This window comes from Stenella coeruleoalba, assembly GCF_951394435.1.
Source record: "Stenella coeruleoalba genome assembly, chromosome: 3".
NCBI lineage: Eukaryota > Metazoa > Chordata > Mammalia > Artiodactyla > Delphinidae > Stenella > Stenella coeruleoalba.
Window position 1 is genome coordinate 155,841,467 of NC_137148.1, and position 18,754 is coordinate 155,860,220.

The 18,754-nt window shown below is 36.8% G+C and overlaps 1 protein-coding gene across 2 annotated transcripts in view; it reads right to left on the reverse strand.

The window, feature by feature from the left end:
- Positions 1–18,754, reverse strand: part of CNOT6 (CCR4-NOT transcription complex subunit 6) — a 68,425-nt gene that overhangs the window by 22,387 nt on the left and 27,284 nt on the right. For both annotated transcript variants that reach the window (XM_079917078.1, XM_079917077.1), the window contains exons 3-4: positions 7,890–8,076; positions 5,607–5,692 (exon numbers count right to left, since the gene is read on the reverse strand). In XM_079917078.1, coding sequence (XP_079773204.1) covers positions 5,607–5,692; positions 7,890–8,076 — 273 coding nt within the window. The remainder of the gene's footprint in view (positions 1–5,606; positions 5,693–7,889; positions 8,077–18,754) is intronic.

Below are 18,754 nucleotides of genomic sequence, written 5' to 3' on the forward strand. Positions count from 1 at the left end.
TATACATACAGAATCCTAAAGATGCTACCAGACAACTACTAGAGCTAAGCAATGAATCTGATAAAGTAGCAGGATACAAAATTAATGCACAGAAATCTCTTGCATTCCTATACACTAATGATGAAAAATCTGAAAGAGAAATTAAGGAAACACTCCCATTTACCATTGCAACAAAAAGAATAAAATACCTAGGAATAAACCTACCTAAGGAGGCAAAAGACCTGTACGCAGAAAACTATAAGACAATGATGAAACAAATTAAAGACGATACAAGCAGATGGAGAGATATACCTTGTTCTTCGATTGGAAGAATCAACATTGTGAAAATGATTATACTACCCAAAGCAACCTACAGATTCAGTGCAATCCCTATCAAATGACCAATGGCATTTTTCATAGAACTAGAACAAAAAATTTCACAATTTGGGGCTTCCCTGGTGGCACAGTGGTTGAGAGTCCGCCTGCCGATGCAGGGGACACGGGTTTGCGCTCCAGTCCGGGAGGATCACACGTGCCGCGAAGCGGCTGGGCCCGTGAGCCATGGCTGCTGAGCCTGCGCGTCCGGAGCCTGTGCTCTGCAACGGGAGAGGCCACAACAGTGAGAGGCCTGCGTACCGCCAAAAAAAAAATTTTTTTTCACAATTTGTATGGAAACACAAAAAAACACGAATAGCCAAAGCAATCTTGAGAAAGAAAAACGGAGCTGGAGGAATCAGGCTCCCTGACTTCAGACTATACTACAAAGCTACAGTAATCAAGAGCGTATGGTACTGGCACAAAAATAGAAATATCAATCAATGGAACAGGATAGAAACCCACGCACATATGGTCACCTTATCTTTTTTTTTTTTTTTTTGCGGTACGCGGGCCTCTCACTGTTGTGGCCTCTCCCATGGTGGACCACAGGCTCCGGACGCGCAGGCTTGGCAGCCACGGCTCATGGGCCTAGCCGCTCCGTGGCATGTGGGATCTTCCCAGACCGGGCACGAACCCGCATCCCCTGCATCGGCAGGCGGACTCTCAACCACTGCGCCACCAGGGAAGCCCAGTCACCTTATCTTTGATAAAGGAGGCAAGAATATACAATGGATAAAAGGCAGCCTCTTCAATAAGTGGTGCTGGGAAAAATGGACAGCTACTTGTAAAAGAATGAAATTAGAACACTCCCTAACACCATACATAAAAATAAACTCAAAATGGATTAAAGACCTAAATGTAAGGCCAGACACTATAAAACTCTTAGAGGAAAACATAGTCAGAACACTCTATGACATAAATCACAGCAATATCCTTTTTGGCCCACCTCCTAGAGAAATGGAAATAAAAACAAAAATAAGCAAATGGAACCTAATGAAACTTAAAAGCTTTTGCACAGCAAAGGAAACCATAAACAAGACCAAAAGACAACCCTCAGAATGGGAGAAAATATTTGCAAATGAAGCAACTGACAAAGGATTAATCTCCAAAATATACAAGCAGATCATGCAGCTCAATATCAAAAAAAACAAACAACCCAATCCAAAAATGGGCAGAAGACCTAAACAGATATTTCTCCAAAGAAGATATACAGATTGCCAACAAACACATGAAAGGATGCTCAACATCACTAATCATTACAGAAATGCAAATCAAAACTACAGTGAGGTATCATCTCACACCTGTCAGAATGACCATCATCAAAAAGTCTACAAACAATCAATGCTGGAGAGGGTGTGGAGAAAAGGGAACCCTCTTGCACTGTTGGTGGGAATGTAAATTGATACAGCCACTATGGAGAACAGTATGGAGGTTCCTTACAAAACTAAAAATAGAACTACCACACGACCCAACAATCCCACTGCTGGGCATATACCCTGAGAAAACCATAATTCAAAGAGTCATGTACCACAATGTTCATTGTAGCTCTATTTACAATAGCCAGGACATGGAAGCAACCTAAGTGTCCATCAACAGATGAATGGATAAAAATGTGGCACATACATACAATGGAATATTACTCAGCCATAAAAAGAAACAAAATTGAGTTATTTGTGGTGAGGTGGATGGACCTAGAGACCGTCACACAGAGTGAAGTAAGTCAGAAAGAGAAAAATAAATACCATATGCTGACACGTATATATGGAATCTAAAATAAGAAAAAATGGTTCTGAAGAACCTAGGGGCAGGACAGGAATGAAGACACAGATGTAGAAAATGGACTTGAGTACACTAGGAGGTGGAAGGGTAAGCTGGGACAAAGGGATAGAGTGGCATGGACATATATACACTACCAAATGTAAAACAGATAGCTAGTGGGAAGCAGCCACATAGCACAGGGAGATCAGCTCGGTGCTTTTTGTCCACCTAGAGGGGTGGGATAGGGACGATGGGAGGGAGGTGCAAGAGGGAGGAGATATGCGGATATACGTATATGTGTAACTGATTCACTCTGTTATACAGCAGAAACTAACACACCATTGTAAAGCAATTATACTCCAATAAAGATGTTAAAAAAATCAAATAGTGACAATACCAAACACTGATAAGGATGCAAAGAAACTGGATCACTCAGTTATTACTGGTAAAAATGTAAAATAGTACAGCAGTCTGGAAAACAACCTGGCAGTTTCTTAAAAAAAACTGACCATGAAATTAACCTATGACCCAGCAACTGCACTCCTGGGCATTTATCTTAGAGAAATGAAGACTTACATTCACACAATAACCTGCACACAGAATGTTAACAGCAGCTTCATCTGTAACAGCAAAATACTGGAAACCATCCAGATGTCCTTAAATAGGTCAATGATTAAACAACCTGTGATACATCCATACCAAGTAATACTACTCAACAATATAAAGGAGCAAACACCCACAACCTGGGTGAATCTCCGAAGAATTAACCTTGGGTATGGGGAGGGGAACCCAATCTCAGAAGGTTACACACAGCATGATTCTATTTATATATTATTTTTTAAATAACAAAATTATAGAAATAGATAACATATCAGTGGTTGTCAGAAGTTCAGGAGTGAACTGGGGCAAGAGGAAAGCAAGTGTGCCTATCAAAGGGCAACATGAGGGATCCTTTGGTGATGGAACTGTTCTGTACCTTGACTGTATCAATGTCAATATCCTGGTTGTGATGCTGTACTACAGTTTTTGTTTTGTTTTGTTTTTTATTTTCTGGCTGCAGTGGGTCTCCGTTACTGCGCGGGGGCCTTCTGTAGTTGCAGCGAGCGGGGACTACTCTGTTGTGGTGTGTGGGCCTCTCATTGCAGTTGCTTCTCTTGTTGCGGAGCACAGGCTCTAGGTGCGTGGGCTCAGTAGTTGTGGCTCGCGGGCTCTAGACTGCAGGCTCAGTAGTTGTGGCGCACGGGTTTAGTCGCTCCTCAGCATGTGGGATCTTCCCGGACCAGGGCTTGAACCTGTGTGTCCTGCATTGGCAGGCGGATTCTTAACCACTGTGCCACCAGGCAAGTCTATGTAGTATAGTTTTGAAAGATGTTATCACTGGGGGGAAATTGGTAAAAGGCACATGGATTGTTCCCTGAATTATTTCTTACAGGTTCACATAAATCTCTTATCTCAAAATAAAAAAAAGAATACACTATCTAAGGTTCTAGTCCTATCTTTCACAGTAGAACAATTTTGAAGAACATGGAAAAATGTAAAAAAAAAAAAGTGACGCATGCTAGCCCTATGCAATCAACTTTAAAGAAAATGATATGAACTGATTCATGAGGCAGAAGTACTTTGGCTCTGTACAAATGGATAAAATAGCAAATAGACATGATTTTTGAACTAAGTGATACATTTTCTCTTCCAAATAATTAACAGGTGCCATGAGAAATCATTAAAGAAGTTTTCAGAGAGCAAGGAAAATGTAACTGTTTTAAGAAGTAGCTAGCACAGCATTAAAGTGTAAGTTGCAAAGTCAGGAAGATAACATGGGATTTGTCTTAAAAAGGTGAAATCAAGTGAAAAGACTGCTATTGCAGACAGACATGTAACAATGTCCAACAGAATAGCTGAGATAAACGAACTATCTCGGTGAAACTATACTTCCAAGAAAGAAACATAAAGGCATAAATGTTGAACAGTAAAGGATCTTTCTGAAGTGGAAGACCAAGGACTAATCAAAAACAAATGTGCCATAAAGACTTCCCTACCTGGCCCCAGCGTTTACTTAAATCAGTGTGAAAATTTGTGAGCAATGACCCTAACTTCAAATAAAGTTTGTAAATCCTTAGAGAAATGAATACAGATTAAGGTTTGTAAAATATATACTGTAAGATTACAAAACCTTGAACGAGAGGGACACACAACAGTAGCTGCCTCTGGGACGAAAAAGAGACTAGAAGAGGAACGAAGAGGGCCTTAATGTTCTGTAATGTTCTATTTCTTTTGCATTAAAAAATGGACACAAAAGTGAAAAAATATTAATTGTTAATTCTGGTAGTCTGTATATGAATTACACTTTGCCACATTTTATATATTTGTTTTTCAAATTTCAAAATAGGAAAATAAGAATAAATTAGACTTATCATAGGGAGATACAACAGAAAAGGCATTTGCAGCTCACATTTCCCTGACTTCCATTTTAAGAGGCCTCAGCCAGTGTAGCCCATACAGACAAAAACTTTCCAAAGAATGATTTATAAAGCTGATGTTTGTTGAACATGGTTTTACATATATTTGTAAATGTATTGTTTGCAATTTCCATTTGTTTTTGTGAACAATACCATTACTTTTATAATATGAAATGGATTTACAGAAATAAAACCTCACTTTATAACTGTATTTTTAAGAAATAAAAGTACACTTCCTGAAGACTTCATCATGTGATTTTTTTGGGGGGCCACACCACATGTGGGTGTGGGATCTTAGTTCCCCCACCAGGGATCAAACCCATGCCCCCTGCAGCAAAGGGCAGAGTCATAACCACTGGACTGCCAGGGAAGTCCCCCTGTGATCTTTTTTAAGGAATCAATTATAGAGTAAGCTGGATACATCTACAAGACTGGTGAAGAACCACAATGTGATAAAAAAATTTATAGGTTTTGACATATTATTAAAATGGGACTTTTAACCTTGCTGGTTTAAAAAAATATTTCCCAATAGTTCTTACTAGGTTAATTATGTCTCCAAGTTCTAAAATATTAGTAAAGTCCTTATAAATCAATTTTATTTTTGAGTTTTAAAGAAATGCTTAAATACTGGTCTTTATTAGAGGATCCAAACGGATCAAAATTTTCTACTTGCTTTCTGCATTTTGTGAGAATCTCCATTTTTTGAGATTTGAACATAAAACAAACAAACAAAAAAAGCTGTTTTACAGGATGATGAAATAAAGTCTGACGTCAGGAATGTATCACCAAAACATAGAGGTGACTAAAAGAAAGGCTAGAAAAGCAAGGCTGGGCTAGGAGCAAAAAATAATAAGAAGACTAGCAGACAATCTATAGGTGAAAAAGAAAGAAAACCATTGGACTGTATCTAACAAAATGAACTCTGGGGAAGAGTGAACCTGCAAATCCCTGGCAAAAGGATTCCCTTTAATGGCTTCTTTAGACTCAAAAGACATACATACAAACCACAAGAAGCACAAATATGGGAAGTCATACCTTTCAGGCCTAAAGTCTGCAACTGAAACAGTTTTCCCAGCTCAAAAGGTAGAACTCGTAACAGGTTGTTATTTAAATGGAGTTCCCTGTTGATGTAAAAATTCCAGGAAGTCAGAAGATATATTAACCTTTAACTAACAGCTAAAATCAACAATGTAATTTCTAGGAATATAAGATGTAAGTTCCTAAGAATACAAAATTTAGTATTATATGCCAATGTCTAGTATAGTGCTTCTTAAATCATATGTGGTTAAAAAAACAAAAAGACACAACAAAAAAACCCCAAACTGCCACAGACCAATACATTTGTAAAACATAGGAAAAAAATCAATTACTATAAAAATGTGATGAGAAAAAAAAAGACCAACAAAATATAAGCCCCAATTTTTTTAAGGGTATTGGATTCAAAAGACACTTGCTGTGTATCTCACTGCAGGCTGGTGACACACTTTGAAAATGGCACAGTCCAGATACCACCCTGAGAGCAGAACTGGTCTAGCATACATGGAGGTCTAATACACATGTTTAAGAAAGTGGAAATGATAAAGCAGCCTAACATGTGAATTGTTAAAAGAAAATTTAAATGATCATATAGTACCAAATCAAAATAGTTTATGGTAGTTGCACAATACGTTTATGATTAATAATACTAAAGTTTTACTTTAGAAATAATGGCAGCTATATTAATAACTACTGATTATTTTAATGATTTGTTTTGTATAGAAAATATAACTATGAAAGGAATCTTCAGTAGGAAAAAAAGAAAGACCCAATATTAAGATATTGGCAATGTCCTATGATAAGTTTTTTTTTTTTTTTTTTTTTTTGGTACGTGGGCCTCTCACTGCTGTGGCCTCTCCCGTTGCGGAGCACAGGCTCCGGACACGCAGGCCCAGCGGCCATGGCTCACGGGCCCAGCCGCTCCGCGGCATGTGGGACCCTCCCAGACCGGGGCACGAACCCGTGTCCCCCGCATCAGCAGGCGGACCCTCAACCACTGCGCCACCAGGGAAGCCCCTATGATAAGTTTTATTTGTCAATGTTCACATGTGAATGTGAACTACTGATACTTCTATAGCCCTTGGTTCTTGGAATTTAAATGAAGCTTGGTTACCACTGAGTAAACCAGAGGTTGGTGAGGCCATAAACTGAATAAGAAAAACTCACTCTGAATACTTGGTTCCTGTTTATTTCCAAATATATCACACAGGAAAGGAGGTCCTTTAAGTAAATTTGGTTCAGGGGATTAAAAATAGTCATGGTATACACTCAATAATTAAGCCTAAAAAATGTCAAAGGGCTGGAATGGAAGCAATAGAGGTAAAGAAACTCTCACAAGGTCCTTATTCCTTTTTACTATGCAGCAAATGATAGAAGGCAGCAGAAAAGCCAGTGGAATTTTTAAAAAAAAAGGGGAGGGGTAATATGAAATGGGGCAAGATTTTCTATTGGGATTAACATAATAGCTGGAAATTGGCTTTATATTCAATCTGGGTAGATCTCATCTATCTTATAAAACAGAGGTTACAGCAATTACCATTTACTAATACAATATGTACCAAGCAGTGTTGCTAGTAGTTTCTTAGTCATTATCTCAAATATCTCTAATCTCATCCTTAGTTGGGTCATTATCATAGCAACTTCATGGATGAAGAAACACTCTGCAAGGTTGTAAGAAGCTTGCCCCAAATCACACAACTTGTAAATGACTGAGTCAGGTTTCTAACCTGAACTCTGTGTGACTCCACATCCTATCAACCTCCTATAGCCCACACTATAGGTCCCCATATTCAATCACTAATTCTAGCTTCTTTCAAGTCCTGGCTTTGTTACTGTCATGCATACAAGCCCTGGGATGGCCAAAATGGGATCATTAATTGTCAATGGCTTCCTGGATCCCATATTAAGGATGGTATAGGGCCCCAGAATTTAGTGGGGGAAAAGCATCTCAACTGTCTGTCACAGGTGAGTGAATATATGGGATAATACAAGTGCCTTCTATTTGTTTGCCCCACTTTGTCCAAAAATTTTGTTTCAAAAATAAAGTATATTACACAAAACAGCAATAAAGTAAATTTTAGGCAATGGATCTAAATGACTTATTTATTAGCTGACATTCAATTTTCCCAGAAAACTTTACCTGAAGAACATAGTCATGTTTAATTGTGTTCAAATACCATTAAATTGACAATGTCGTTTCCCAACAAAGTGGTGTTTCCTAACAATATAATAATATATTCTTTTAGGGGGTATATAGCTATGTACTAAGTTGAATCTGTATACCTGAGTGATACCATGTTTCCGAGTTCTGCCGGTAAACTCCGGATTTTATTAGAGGACAGGTCCAGATACACCAGATTGTGAAGCTTGGCAATGTCTGAAGGAATGCGGGACAGGGAATTGTCACTTAGATACAAAGCTGTCAAGTGAGTTAGTGACCACAAAGATGAGCTTAAGCTTCTCACTTTTCCTGTAAAAGAAGAAAAAAATGGGGTAAGAATTATATAGTGTTCTATACCAAATGTAAAATAGATAGCTAGTGGGAAGGAGCTGCATAGCACAGGTAGATCAGCTTGGTGCTTTGCATCCACCTAGAGGGGTGGGATAGGGAGGATGGGAGGGAGATGCAAGAGGAAGGAGATATGGGGATATATGTATATGTATAGCTGATTCACTTTGTTAAACAGCAGAAACTGACACACCATTGTAAAGCAATTATACTACAATAAAGATGTTAAAAAATTATATAGTGTTCTCTACAGTTTGGTCCCTGGATTAAGTAACATTTTAGATATTTTATTGAGTAATAATTTTTTTAAAATAAATTTATTTATTTATTTTTGGCTGTGTTGGGTCTTCGTTGCTGCACATGGGCTTTCTCAAGTTGTGGCGAGTGGGGGCTACTCTTCATTGTGCTGTGCGGGCTTCTCATTGTGGTGGCTTCTCTTGTTGCGGAGCACGGGCTCTAGGAGCATAGGCTTCAGCAGTTGTGGAGAGGGGGCTTCAGTAGTTGTGGCTTGCGGGCTCTAGAGCACAGGCTCAGTAGTTGTGGCGCACAGGCTTAGTTGCTCCGCAGCATGTGGGATCTTCCTGGACCTGGGCTCAACCCATATACCCTGCATTTGCAGGTGGATTCTTAACCACTGCGCCACCAGGGAAGTCCCATATTGAGTAATAACTTATCACACAAAAAATTGTGAGAAAGGGGTCAATAGTAGAAACCTTACCGATTCTAGAACAATTCACTGCTATGATTAAGTTATAAACTCTCCACTTGGCAGACTAAAAAAAAAAAAAACCCATTTAAGGCAATATATCAATATTTAGATTCCAATGTTATTTTTAAGAATACAATAGTTAAGACTTTATCCTTTAAATTAGCCTCAGCTATGACAAGAAAAAGCATGAATAATTTATAGTAATGATAAGTCCAATATTTCAACATGAATGATTTGGACTTATGCAAAAAAAAATCAAATCTAGTATCTCAGAGGCTATTCATAATCTATACTCCAGAAAACAAGAATTTTGCCTAAAACAGAAGATACGTGAGATATTCTCAGCTTAGCAAACTTTTAAAACCAAGAGTACCGAAGTAATAATTTCATCAATAATCATGTAATTAGACAAATCTGTACTGTATAATTAAAAGGAAAAACACCTGCCCAGAAGCATTTCAGATATTAAGTCATAACTATACATAATCAAACAGTAACAGACATAGGATTCAAGAGGTAAGAGTTGTGACTAGAAACAATAATTTCTTTCAATGCAATATTAAATCTGTACTTTGGCAGTTCCTGGTAAGATGACAATTGTTTCTAAATTCACCTAAGAATTTTCCCCATAATATTTTTTTTTTTTTTTTTTTTTGCGGTATGTTGGCCTCTCACTGTTGTGGCCTCTCCCATTGCGGAGCACAGGCTCCAGACGTGCAGGCTCAGCAGCCATGGCTCAGGGGCCCAGCCATTCCACAGCATATGGGATCTTCCCGGACTGGGGCACGAACCTGTGTCCCCTGCATCGGCAGGCAGACTCTCAACCACTGCGCCACCAGGGAAGCCCTCCCCATAATATTTTTAATAGTGCAGGTTATAGTCTGAGAGAGAATGAAAGAAATGGATGTAATGAAAATATAAGTCTTTGAAAACTGATTTTCTATTGGCTGAAAAAGCAGTCTAGAGACTTCTAATCAAAATGGAATAACAGGGACCAAATTTACTATCCCACCTGAACAAGTATAAAACCAGACAATATACATGAATCAACAAATATCAGAGATCAATCAGGAGATTGATCCAATAGGCACAGGAGAGTGATCCCTGAAGGATGAAAAACAAACAAGACAGGCCAACAGCAGCACAGGGAGGGGATTCCAGGGAAAGAACACTGATCTCCCGCAAGTTCAGGACACAGAGCGAATGTCCAGGGAAGCCAGGATGACTAGAATTTACAAAGGCAGAGTACCAGAGAGGAGAGAGATGAACAGAAAGGTCTGGAGATTTGAGGTTCCCCTCAAGTTGTCAACTGAGTACTGATCACCATATGTATGTGAGAAATTGCCTGAGCCAGAGGAAAAAAACACCCAAAAGGAGTAAAGGTAACAACCCCTAGGTTCACACATCACCCAGGTTCACACATCACTCAATAAGGTAAAATTCACAATATCTGGCACCCAATTAAAAATTACTAGGTATGCAAAGAAACAGGAAAATATCATCCATAATGAAAAGTCAGTCAATTAAGACCAGTCCAGAAAAGATAATGATGATAAAATTAGTAGACAGACATTAAAAGTTACTTTAATTACATTCCATATGGTCAGAAGCTAGAAGGCTAAACATAGTAACTAGTGATACAAGATAGCACACTCAAATTGAATTTCTAAAGTTGAACACCACGGTTAAGAGGAAATGGGGAATTACTGCTAATGTGTTGAGGGGACAGTGAAAATGTTCTCAAATTGACTATGGTAATGGGTGCACAACTCTGTAAATATATAAAAACTACTGAATTTGCACCTTAAGTGGGTGAATTGTGTGAATTATACTGTTACCAATTACAGCTGTCACCAAAAGAGAGGCAGACAGACACACACATACAGAGACAGAAAAATTTCCACATTAATGCACTGAAGGAAAAATGTCCTATTGACCTAGCAACCCAGAAAAAAACTTTCAAGAGTGATGGCAAACTGCAAAATGAAAAGAGCTATGGAGATGGATGGTAGTGATGGATGCACAACATTATCAATGTATCTGATAAAAAAAACCTTCCCAAAAAGAATATTCTAGAACCAGAAGAGTTCATTGGCGAATACTACCAAACATTTAAGGAAGAATTAGTATCAATTCTACACAAATTCATCCAGAAAACTGAAGAGGACACTTCCCAACTCATTCTATAAGGTCATCATCATCCTGACACCAAAACCAGACAAAACTAGTACAAGAAAGTTACAAAATGACATCCTCATGAACATAAATGTAAACTGACAAAACAGATCCAACAATATATTAAAAGGATAATGACCAAGTAAGATTTGTGCCAGAAAATGCTAGGTTTGTTGAACATTCAAAAAATATAATTTAAAAAATGTTTTCTCAGAAAAGAAAATCATCTAAATAAATGCAGGAAGAGCATTTGACAAAATCAGCATCCATTCCTGATTTTTAAAAATCTCATACCAGCTGATTTTTCAGCAGCAACTCTACAGGCCAGAGGGTAGTGGCACAATATATTTAAAGTAATGAAAGGGAAAAACCTACAACCAAGAATATTCTACCCAGCAAGGCTCTCATTCAGATTTGGAGAAATCAAAAGCTTTACAGACAAGCAAAAGCTAAGCTTTACAACAAACCAGCTTTACAACAAATGTTAAGGGAACTTCTCTAGGTGAAAAATAAAAGGCCACAACTAGAAAGAAAGTTATGAAAATGAAAAAGCTCACCAGTAAAGGCAAGCATACAGTAAAAGTAGGAAATCATACACACACAAAATCCTAGTAGGGAGGCTAAAAAACAAAAAGTAGTAAAATCACTATGTCCACAATAAGCAGTTAAGAGATACACAAAAAAATAAGACGTAAAATGTGATATCAAAAACAGTAATTGTAAGGGGAGGAGAGTACAAATGCAGGGTTTTTAGAATGCATATACACTGCTATACAAACCTCATGGTAACCACAAACCAAGTATCTATAATAGATATACACACAAAAAAGAAAAAGGAATTCAAACGTAACACTAAAGACAGTCATCAAATCACAAGAGAACAAAAGAAGGGAAAAAAGACCTAAAAAACCAAATCTAAAACAATTAACAAAATGGCAAATAGAATATACATATCAATAATTACCTTAAACGTAAATAGACTAAATGCTCCAACCAAAAGACACAGAGTGGCTGAATGGATGCAAAAACAATACCCTATATACGCTACCTACAAAACACTCACTTCAGAACTAAAGACACACACAGAGTGAGTGAATGGAAAAAAGGAATTCTACCCAAATGGAAACCAAAAGAAAGCCAGAGTAGCAATACTTATATCAGACAAAACAGACTTTAAAATAAACATTGTTACAGAAGACCAAGAAGGACACTACATAATGACCAAAGGATCAATCCAGGAAGAAGATATAACAACTGTAAATATATATGCACCCAACATAGAAGCACTTAAATATATAAGGCAAATATTAACATACATAAAAGGAGAAATCAACAATAATATAATAATAGTAGGGGACTTAACACCCCACTTACATCAACGGATAAGTCATCAGAGAGAAAATCAATAAGGAAACAGAGACCTTAAATGACACATTAGACAAAACGACTTAACTGATAAATATATAGAGCATTCCATCCAAAAGCAGCAGAATAAACATTCTTTTCAAGTGCACATGGAACATTCTCCAGGACAGATCACATGCTAGGCCACAAAACAAGCCTTGGTAAATTTAAGAAAACTGAAATCATATTAAGCATCTTTTCTGACCACAATGCTATGAGACCAGAAATCAACTACAAGGGAAAAAAATGCAAAAAACACAAACAATATGCTATTAAACAGTCAATGCACCACTGAAGAAATCAAAGAGGAAATCAAAAATACCTAGAGACAAGTGAAAATGAAAATGAAACTGAAAACACAATGATCCAAAACCTATGGGACACAGCAAAAGCAGTTCTAAGAGGGAAATTTATAGTGATACAAGCTAACCTCAGGAAACAAGAAAAATCTCAAATAAACAACCTAAACTTACACCTAAAGCAACCAGAGAAAGAACAAACAAAACCCAAAGTTAGTAGAAGGAAAGAAATCATGAAGATCAGAGCAGAAATAAATGAAATGGAGACTAAAAAAATAATAAAGATCAATAAAACTAAAAGTTGGTTCTTTGAAAAGATAAACAAAATTGATAAACCTTTAGCCAGACTCATCAAGATAAAAGGGGACAGGGCCCAAATCAATAAAATCAGAAATGAAAAAGGAGAAGTTACAACCGATACCACAGAAATACAAAGGATCATAAGAGACTACTATGAACAACTATATACCAATAAAATGGACAATCGGTAAGAAATGGACAAATTCTTAGAAAGGTATAATCTCCCAAGAATTAACCAGGAAGAAATAGAAAACATGAACAGACCAATTACCAGTATTGATTTTGAATCAATAACTTTAAAACTCCCAACAAACAAAAGTCCAGGACCAGATGGCTTCACTGGTGAATTCTACTAAATTTTTAGAGAACAGTTAACATCTAACCTTCTAAAATTATTCCAAAAAATTATAGAGGAAGGAACATTTCTAATCTCGTTCTATGAGGCCAGCAACACCCTGATACCAAAATCAGACAAAGATATAACAAAAAAAATTACAGGCCAATATCACTGATGAACATAGATGCAAAAATCCTCAACAAAATAATAGCAAATTGAATCCAACAACACATTAAAAGGATCATACACCATGATCAAGTGGGATTTATCCCAGGGATGCAAGGATTTTTCAATATCCACAAACCAATCAATGGGATATACCACATTAACAAACTGAAGAATAAAAACCATAGGATCATCTCAATAGATACAGAAAACACTTCTGAAAAAAACCAACATACATTTATGATAAAAAAAACTCTCCAGAGGTTGTGGATATAGAGGGAACTTACCTCAACACAATAAAGGTCATATATAACAAACCCACAGCTAGCATCATACTCAATGGTGAAAAACTGAAAGCATTCCCTCTAAGATCAGGAACAAGGCAAGGATGCCCACTCTTGCCACTTTTATTCAACATAGTTTGGAAGTCTTAGCCACAGCAATCAGACGAGAAATAAAAGGAATCAAATTAGAAAGGAAGAAGTAAAACTGTCACTGTTTGCAGATGACATGACACTATACATAGAAAATTCTAAGGATGCCACCAGAAAACTACTAGAGCTCATCAATGAATTTGGTAAAGTTGCAGGATACAAAATTAATATACAGTAATCTGTTGCATTTCTATACACTAACAACAAACTACCAGAAAGAAATGAAAGAAACATCATTTTGCATCACATCAAAAAGAATAAAATACCTAGGAATAAACTTACCTAAAGAGGCAAAAGACCTGTACTCCAAACAACTATTAGACCCTAATGAAAGAAACTGAAGACAACAAACACAGATGGAAAGATATATCATGTTTTGGATTGGAAGAATCAATAATGTTAAAATGACCATACTATCCAAGGCAATCTACAGATTCAATGCAATCCCTATCAAATTAACAATGGCATTTTTCACAGAACTAGAAAAACAAATTTTAAATTTGTATCAAAACAGAAAAGACCTCGAACAGCCAAAACAATCTTGAGAAAGAAAAACAGAGTGGGAGGAATTATACCCCCTGACTTCAGACTATACTACAAGCTACAGTACTCAAAACAGTATGGTACTGTGACAAAAACAGACACATAGATCAGTGGAACAGGACAGAAAGCCCAGAAATAAACCTACACACTTATGGTCAATTAATCTATGACAAAGGAGGTAAGACTACACAACAGAGAAAAGACGATCTCTTCAAAAAGTGGTGTTGGGAAAACTGGACAGCTATATGTAAATGAGTGAAATTAGTACATTCTCTAACACCATGTACAAAAATAAACTCAAAATGGATTTAAGACCTAAATTTAAGACCAGATACTAAAAACCTCCTATAGGAAAACATAGGCAGAACAATCTTTGACATAAATTGCAGCAATATTTTTTGGGGATCTGTCTCCTAAAGTAAAGGAAATAAAAGCAAAAATAAACAAATGCAACCTAATTAAACTTAAAAGCTTTTGCACAGCAAAGGAAACCATCAACAAAACAAAAAGACAACATACTCAATGGGAGTAAATATTTGCAAATGATATGACCTATAAGGGATTAATATCCAACATATATAAAAAGCTCATAAAACTCGGTATCAAAAACAACCAACCCGATTAAAAAATGGGCAGAACTGATTAGTTTTCCAAAGAGGAAATGAAGATGGCCAACAGGCACATGAAAAGATGCTCAACATCTCTTATCATTGGGAAATGCAAATTAAAACCACAATGAGATACCCCTCACACCTGTCAGAATGGCTATCACCAAAAAGAACACTAATAACAAATGTTGGTAAGGATGTAGAGGAAAGGGAACCCTCCTACACCGTTGGTGGGAATGTAAACTGGTGCAGCCACTGTGGAAAACAGTATGAGGTTTCTCAAAAAACTAAAAATAGAATTACCAGATGACCCAGCAATTCCACTCTTTAAACACTAATTCCAAAAGATACATGCTTCTCAATATTAATAGCAGCATTATTTGCAATTGCTAAGACATGGAAGCAACCTAAGTGTCCATCAACAGATGAATGGATAAAGATGTGGTATATAGATACAATGAAATACTGCTCGGCCATAAAAAGGAATGAAATTTTGCCATTTGCAGCAACATGGATGGACTTGGAAGGCATTATGCTAAGTGAATAAGTCAGAAAGGGAAAGACAAATGTTGTATGATATCATTTATATATGGAATCTAAAAAATATATCTAGTGAATATAACAAAAAGGAGGTACACACTCACAGATATAGAGAACAGACTAGTAGTTACCAGTGGTGGGAGGGCGGGGGCGATATACGGGTGGGAGGTACAAACTACTGGGTGAAAGACAGGCCACAAGGATGTATTGTACAACACGGAGAATATAGCCAATATTCTATAATAACTGTAAATGGAGTGTAACCTCTAAAGATTGTATAAGAAATTTGAAAAAAATTTTTAATAAAAATAAAATAAAATGAATCCTCTTGTACACTAAAAAAAAAATTTTAAACTCTCAGTAAGCTAAGAATAGAGAGCTTCCTCAATCTTGATAAAGGGCATCTACAAAAAGCTTAGTGGTTAAGGGATAAATCCTTTCCCTAAGGTCAGAAACAAAGCAAGAGTATCTACTCTCACCACTACCATTCAACATTATACCAGAAGTCCTAGCCATTCCAAGAAGACAAGAAAAATTAAAAACTGAAAAGGGAAAAGTAAAGCTCTTTATTTGCAAATACCAAATCATCTATTTAAAAATCCTATGGAATCTATAAAAATGCTACCAATATGTGAGTTTAGCAAAGTCATAGAACAAAAGATCGATATACAAAAATACTGTATTTCTGTATGCTAGCAATGAACAATCAGAAATTGAAATTTAAAAATCATAACATTTACAATTACTGTATTATATATCAAAATTATGAAACATTTAGGGGTAAATTTGACCAAAAAAATGTGCAGAACCCATGTATACTAAGAACAACAATGCTGAGAGAAATGAAAGAAGTCCTAAGTAAGTGAAGAGAGATACAGTGTTCACAGATCAGAAGATTCAATATTGTTAAGATGTTAGATCTCCCCAAAGTGGTTTACAGAGTCAACAATCCCAATGAAAATACCAACAAGTTTGAAACTGGCATGCTGATTTTAAAATTCATATGAAAATTCAAAGGACTCAGAAAAGCCAAAGCAACTCTGAAAAAGAACAAAGCTAAAAGACCAACACTACCTGATTTCAGGACTAATTATATAAAGAACTCTCAAAACTCAATAAAAAGAAAACAACCTAAAACAGGTAAATGATGTGAACAGACACTTCACCAAAGACGACATAGAGATGGCAAATAATCACATGAAAAGATGCTCAACATGAGTAGTCATTAGGAAAATTCAAATTAAAACCACAATGAGATACCAGTGCACACCCAGAAGAATGGCTAAAATTAAAAACACTTGCCTTGCCAAGTGTTGGTGAGGGTATGGATCAAAGACATGTAACAGGAATGTAAAATGAGACAACCTCTTTGCAAAACAGTCTGTCAGTATTTTTAAAAGTTAGACATACACCTATCATATGACCAGTTCCATTCTTAGGTATTTGCCCAAGAGAAACAAAGCTATGCCCACACAAAGACTTACACATAAAATGTTCACAGCAGCTTAATTTGTAATACACAAATACTAGAAATCATCCAAATATGTTCATCAACAAGTGAATGATAAACAAATGTTGGCATATCCAAATAATGGAACAATACTCGATAATAAAAAGAATGAAGTACTGACCAACAAAAATGGATAAATCTCAAATTAAGTAGAGTAGACAAAAATAAAAGAGTACATACCTTATGACTTCATTTACATAAAAATTCTACAAAATGTAATCTATGGTTATAGAAACCAGAACAGTGGTTGCCTGTGTATGGGAGAGGGGATGAAGAAATGAGGGTGGCAGGGAAGGATGGATTACAAATTTAGGGGAATGATGGGTATGTTCATTCTTGAATGTGGTGATGGTTTCAAAGATGTACACATAGATCAAAATATATCACATTACTCAATTATTACATGTCAACTATACCTCAATAAAGTTGTGTAATAAAATCTATCTTGATCTAAGAAGGTGTTTTTCCTTACTGTATAATAAGAGTAGAATCTGTGACACAGACTATTTGTAAACTCAATTTGATTTACTTAATTTTCAGGTCATAAAACTGAAACACACACTTAATATTCAATATGAATAAAGCACTTAAAATATAATAAACTATTTACTGAGAGCCCACCACGTGTTTCAGCCCCCTACACTCAAGGTACTACTTAAGAAGAAAAGGTAAAAGGACTTGAGAAATGTGTTTTTATACTTCAACTTAATTGGAAGGATATAAAATTCTCAAACAATAAGGTAGCCTAAAAGAAAACCAGAAAGTCTGTGAAGAAGGGAAGGGAAAAATAAAAGTCAAGTATAAGGAATCATGTATAAATACATCAATCATACAGGGGTTGGAGACAGAAGGGAAGGGAAGACTCAGATCTCTACCATACGCCAAAAAGAAAAGTTCTGGAATAAATTTATAAACACCAAAACCCAGAAAAGAAATGGAAGAGAATATATCTAAGCATAACTCATATCCTAGAATCCAACAATGAAAGCACTGTCAGGTTTGAATTCATTAAAATTTAAAACCTCTACAGTTGACCTTTGAACAATGTGGAGGCTCCACACATAACCTGCAGTAAGTCCTCTGTATCTGCAGTTCTGCATCCTCGGATTCAACCAACCTTGGATCGTGTAGTACTGCAGTGTGCATTTACTGAAAAAAACCTGCATATAAGAGGGCCTATGCAGTTCAAACCGGTAATTTCAAGGGTCAACTGTATATGGTGGAGATGTCAACATGTTCGGCAGCCAAAGAGATAACATCCATTAATTCAGCCAACTTTCAGTGACTAGTATGCCGGTGTGGGGACAGAATGGTAAATAAGACAAAGTTCCTACCCTCAGGATTTTTTATGTGAGCTCCATAATAAAAAATAAAACAAAAAGTATGGGCTTCCCTGGTGGCACAGTGGTTAAGAATCCGCCTGCCAATGCAGGGGACATGGGTTTGACCCCTGGTCTGGGAAGATCCCAAATGCCGTGGAGCAACTAAGCCTGTGTGCCACAACTACTGAGCCTGTGCTCTAGAGCCTGCGAGCCACAACTACTGAGCCCATGCACCTAGAGCCTGAGCTCTGCAACAAGAGAAGCCACCGCAAATGAGAAGCCTGCGCACCACA